Here is a 6,000-nt window from a genome sequence, read left to right as displayed (position 1 = left end):
GATGCTGCCTGACCTGCTGTGCTGTTCCAGTAATAAAGTTTCAACTTTGATCTCCAGCATCTGCAGATCTCACTTTCTCCTCGAAGATTTCAACCTACTGCGAATCCTCTTACAAGGATGCCTTCCTTGAAGAAGCTCTCTGCCTCTCTCTACAAAGATTTCAGTGAGTCCCTCTCTCACTGCACACTTTTATCTTCTCCTGCTGAACACTCTCTGCTCATTCCTGAAGAAGGGCATGTGCCCGAAACGTCGAATCTTCTGTTCCCTAGATGCTGCCTGACCTGCTGTGCTGTTCCAGCAATAAAGTTTCAGCTTTGATCTCCAGCGTCTGCAGACCTCACTTTCTCCTCTAACCCACAGTTTCCACCTGCTGTCATGAGTCTGAAATACTTAGTTTAATAATTAACCTTGCAGTTCAGGCAGCATCCTAGGAGCAGCGAAATCGACGTTTCGGGCAAAAGCCGGATTCCTGAAGGGCTTTTGCCCGAAACGTCGATTTCGCTGCTACTTGGATGCTGCCTGAACTGCTGTGCTCCAGCACCACTAATCCAGAATCTGGTTTCCAGCATCTGCAGTCATTGTTTTTACCTCCTTAATAATTAACCTGCTTAGTTGAATTATGACACTCCTTTGCTTTGCAATACCATTCACGTGCAATGATCACATTACTGATTGTTTTCTGTATTTTTCTTTGAAACAATGATTTGCTAATTGCTTTACAATAGATCATGTTTTTTTTAAAAAAAACAATTGATTAATCATGAATTTTGTTTTACATTTGTTTTCTGCAGCCTGAGTTACTACAGATTCACATTGTATTGATAATTGTGTAGTGCCTGAAACTGTGTAAATGATTGTGCCTGTTTTAGGAGATGTGGATAGAATTACCCTTATTTATAAGTCCTTATGCTTCTTTTAATTTCTGAGAGGAATTCAATAGTACAAATCAAAGTACTGACATAGAGACTGTGGCTGATGTGTCACTTTTGACATCCCAATGGCAGTGTAATTTAAGTTTAATGACACTGACCAGAGTGTAGACTGAATTTTATCAAGCAGTAGGAGATCATCCAGTAGTAGTAATCTCATTATTTGGGCTTCTCATTAGTATGAACAATATTAGTGAAGAATGGGTTTCAGAAATATTTGAACTTCACATTTCCTTATGCAAACATTCATTGTGATTTAGTGTTTTGCTTTGCTCGAACAAGGTCTGCCTGTTTGCAAGTTGAGATGTTCAACTCTGGACTGACAATATAAACAGTGTTTTAACTAAACTATTAAGGTTCAAAATATCATTATTTTCCATTCATTGGTGACTATTCGGAGTTTGAAACTGATGAAGAACTACTTGGAGTTAGCCCCGCAGGAAAATGTGCACTTTAGTTTCAATAGGACTTCATGTACATTAGTAGAGGTTAAAAGGAACTTCTCGTTATAAAGTAGTCTTATTGCTTTAAATTACTGACATGGTACTTGGTTGTAATCAATACTCTTTCATTAAAGTATAGAATGTGTGACTATGTAGTGCATCACTTAAAGTTTTTTTTTAAATTATTGGTATTCTGAACAATGAAGATTTTAGTAATTGTACATGAGAAGTAGAATAGATATGCAACTGAAATATTTTCACTTAGATAATAAAGCACAGTTTTTGGATTGCTAATCTTTCTTTGTGAATGCCGCATAATGTGCTGATATTTTCCGATATTATCTCGTGTCTTTCTCTTAATGCAGTGGAAGCTTGGAAGGCAAACGGGAGCAAAAAAGCTATACAGCCCTTCTGGAAGATCCATTGCTTAAATTTTCAGGCTTGTACCAGGAAACTTGCTCTGATCTCTATGTGACGGGGCAAGTATTTGCAGAAGGAAAACCTTTGGCTCTTCCTGTTCAGACGTCTTATAAAGCTTTCAGCACAAGATGGAAGTAAGTATATCTTGCTGTTGAGATTTGTGATGGTGGCTTGGATATTTTTTCTTAGTTGTCTTGACAAAGTATTAGGTCTTTATCAGCTTCTAGAATATTTCATATAAAATGAATGCCAACTTTTTAACTTTCATTATAATTTTAACCCTTAATCTTCATGTTTAACTCAACATTTTGCTGTTTGCTTAAAAGATAAATTGCAGAATCCTGACTAAAATAGCTCAGTGAGTTGGAAACAATTTTATCTTTTCAAATAATTATGCATTATAGAGGGGGATTCAAATTACTTTCTTCAGTTTAGAACCTGCCAGTTTTTAACAAGTACAGACAGAATCTGGAAGAAAGTACTTTTGGTCAGCAAAGCGAAAGTAAGAAATTGGCTGAACAAAACTCCAAAACTATGTTTGTTTCTAAAATAAAATTCCATATTTTAATTTAATGGATTAGTTGGTTAGTGTGGTTCCACCACTGGACACAGACCTGGAAAATAATGGTCAAATAACGGGTTGGGAGCAATTGAAATAACTTCAGCCATTTCAGAGTGCAAATACAGTTTGAAAACATAAGTTATTTCTGATCAGTGTATTTGGTAGAGGGACAGAAAGGAAATGGAGTAGCAAATGAATTGCACTTTGACAACATGTTAATAAAATTAGCATTTCAAGAAGAAAGCTATCGACTACATTGCTAAGAACAGCCAGAGATTAATCGTCATGTTAATAGTTTTGCATGGTTCCAAATAAATTGCATTTGAAAACGATTGTTATTCTCCTCTCTATCAAATAAGTTTTAGTTCATGCAAGTTTGCACTGTGTGCCACTGGATGTCAACTCTGTTTAATTTCCTTTTATGATATCTTGATGCAACTGAGTGATTTGATTGGCCAACACAGCAGGTAATTAACAGTCTACTGCATTGACATGGAACTGGAGTCACATATAAGTCAAACCAGATAAGGGTGACAGATTTCCTCCTTAAATGACATTAGTTAATCAGATGAATTTTTACATCAATGATTACATGTTGCCATTAAATTATATGTAATTCCAGGTTGCAAGCAATTCAAATGTGACCATCTGGCATGGTTTGGTTTGAACCCATGCATCCAGATCATTAACCTAGGGCTCTGGATTACTCGCTTAGTGACATTACCATTATGCCACTGTCTCCCCATTTTCAGCCATGATTTATATTAATACTTGCCGTATGCATTATGCTTCTGCATTTCTTTTTCTTTAGTTTGGTCAATTATTTTCAGAACATTTACTTTTGAAGACCCTCTCCCTTCCCTTTTCTAGTTTTGAGGAAACGTTTGGAGCTCAAGGTTGTGGTTGACTTGCTGAATGTTGCCAACATTTTGTGGTTTTATTTCAGATATTCAGTTTTTATCCTTTTGGGAGTTTTTCCATGATGTTTATTGAAATCATATTATCATGAATATTAAATCTTGTGATCTTGTTTTTTGGCTACACTTACATGGGAGGTGTCGGCTTAGTGGTATTATCATTTACCTGTTAATGCAGAGCTCCAGGTAATGTTCTAGGGTGCCAGGTTCAAATGCCACCATGTCAGATGGTGGAACTTGAACTCAGTAAAATATCTCAAATTAAGATTCGAATGATAACCATGAATTCATTGTTGATTGTTAGGAAAAAGCCATCTGTTTCACTAATGTCCTTTTACGGAGGGAAATCTGCCAGCCTCACCTGGTCTGGTGTTCATGTGACACCAGACCCACAGCAGTTAAGTTGACTCTCAACTGCCCTCTGAGCAATAAATGCAGGCCTGGCAAGTGACTCCCTCATCCTGTGAATGAATTTTAAAAAAGCAGAAAAATCACTCTGTGATTGGTTTCATGACAATACGATTACCAAGGAATTAATTTGTCATTAAATGGTGTGAATTTCTTTTTGTTGTTTTACAGTTTTTAAAGTTGAGTGTTGCAGCTGAAAGGCTCCAGCATTTCATGGTGTTAATTATCACCTTTTTAATAAAGTGTTAGAAATAAATAACCATAACAAACTTTTAAACAGCAATGTTAGTGGCTCAAGGCTTTTATCCAATTTTTTTTTAATCTCTTGCCTTTGTGTTTTCATTTATTTTCAGTTTTTGCAAATTATTTAAGCATTTTTCAAAAAGAAACTAAATTGAATAGTGGAAACAGATAAATTATTAAACAGATAAAATGAAAAGTTATTGGTCAAATTATACAAAACTTATTTATAAGATTTAGTTTCTTTAGGTTAAAAATACTTCCTTGGTATTTTGCAGCTGGAATGAATGGTTAAAATTACCTGTGAAATATCCAGATTTACCACGGAATGCTCAGGTTGCTCTCACAATCTGGGATGTTTACGGACCTGGAAAAGCTGTCCCGATTGGAGGAACTACTGTTAGTCTTTTTGGAAAATATGGGTAAGATGAACTGTCTGCTCATGTGACTTTAACACTTGTTTTAAACATAGGCTGAAACGGTTGGAGGCACTGAGTAGTGCACAGGCCCTGACAATATTCTTGCAATAGTCCAGTTACATCACTAGCATCTACCTGACGATGTTGAAAATTGCCCAGGTATGTCCTGTACATAAAAAGCAGGACAAATCCAATCCGGCCAATTATCGCCCCTTCAGTCTACTTATCGATCATCAGTAAAGTGATGGGAGGTGTGATCAATAGTGCTATCTACCAGCATCTGCTCAGCAATAACCTGCTCAGTGGTGCCCAGTCATCTCCTGACCTTATTACAGCTTTGGTTCAAAATGGACAAATGAATTCCAGAGGTGAAGTGAGAGTAAGAGCACTTGATATCAAGGCTGTTTTTTACTGAGTGTGGCATCAGGGAGCCCTAGCAAAACTAGAATCAATTGGCATCAAGGGACATACTCTCCACTGGTTAGAGTCATACCTGATACTTAGGAAAACGGTCATGGTTAGTGGAGGTCAGTCATCTCCATTCCAGGACATCTCTCAGGGTAGTGTCCTAGGCTCAACCAACTTCAGCTGCTTCATTAATGATGTTCCCTCCATCATAAGATCAGAAATGAGGATTTTGCTGATGCTTCCATAAATGATCAGCACCATTCACAAGCAGTTGCAGTCCATGTTCAAATGCAAAAAGATCTGGACAATATCTAAGCTTGGGCTGACAAGTGGCAAGTAACATTTATGCAACACAAATGCTAAGCTATGACCATCACCAATAAGAGACAATCTAACCACCACCCTTTGATATTCAATGGTGTTAATGAATCCCTCACTATCAACATCCTGGGCGTTATCATTGATCAGAAACACAACTGGACTCACCACATAAACATTGGCTACTACAGCAGGTCAGAGGCTAGGGTTACTGCGGCGAATAGCTCACTTCCTGACTCCTCACAATCTGTTCACCATCTACTAGGTACAAGTCCAGAGTGTGATCGAATACTCCCCACTTGCCCGGATGGGTGCAACCCAACTACACTCAAGAAGGTTAACACCATCCAGGACAAAGCAGCCTGCTTGATTGGCATCATAAACAAGCATTCAATCCCTCCATCACGCAGTAGCAGCAGTGTGTACTATCTACAAGATGCACTGCAGAAATTCACCAAAGATCCTCAGACACCACCTTCTAAACCCACAACCATTTCTATCTAGAAGCACAAGGGCAGCAGATACGTGGGAACACCATCACCTTCAAATTCCCTTCCAAGTCACTCACCATCCTGACTTGGAAATATATCGCCGTTCCTTCACTGTCACTGGGTCAAACTCCTGGAATTTCCACCATAATGGCATTGAGGGGTAACTTTCAGCAGGTGAACTACAGTTCAATAAGGCAGCTCACCACCACCTTCTCAAGGGCAACTAGGGACAGGCAATAAATGCTGACCCATTTTAATGAATAAATTTTTAAAAATATCTCTGGCTCAATGACTCACTGCAATATTAGGTGAGATTTTTATGGCATGCATAAAATTTCAGCTACAAAGCATATGATTAGAATAGAATAGAATCCCTACAGTATTGAAACAGGTCCAACAAGTCCACACTAACTCTCTGAAGAGTAACCCATCCAGACCCATTCCC

General features: G+C 38.0%; 1 protein-coding gene across 1 annotated transcript in view; it reads left to right on the top strand.

Annotated features, from left to right (window-relative positions):
• Positions 1-6,000, top strand: part of pik3c3 (phosphatidylinositol 3-kinase, catalytic subunit type 3) — a 122,156-nt gene that overhangs the window by 11,823 nt on the left and 104,333 nt on the right. The window contains exons 2-3 of the mRNA XM_043686708.1: positions 1,738-1,926; positions 4,198-4,341. Of these exons, the coding sequence (XP_043542643.1) occupies positions 1,738-1,926; positions 4,198-4,341 (333 nt within the window). The remainder of the gene's footprint in view (positions 1-1,737; positions 1,927-4,197; positions 4,342-6,000) is intronic.

The sequence above is a fragment of the Chiloscyllium plagiosum genome, chromosome 1 (assembly GCF_004010195.1).
Source record: "Chiloscyllium plagiosum isolate BGI_BamShark_2017 chromosome 1, ASM401019v2, whole genome shotgun sequence".
In the NCBI taxonomy this organism is placed as follows: Eukaryota; Metazoa; Chordata; class Chondrichthyes; order Orectolobiformes; family Hemiscylliidae; genus Chiloscyllium; species Chiloscyllium plagiosum.
This window is presented reverse-complemented; position numbering and strand designations above follow the sequence as displayed.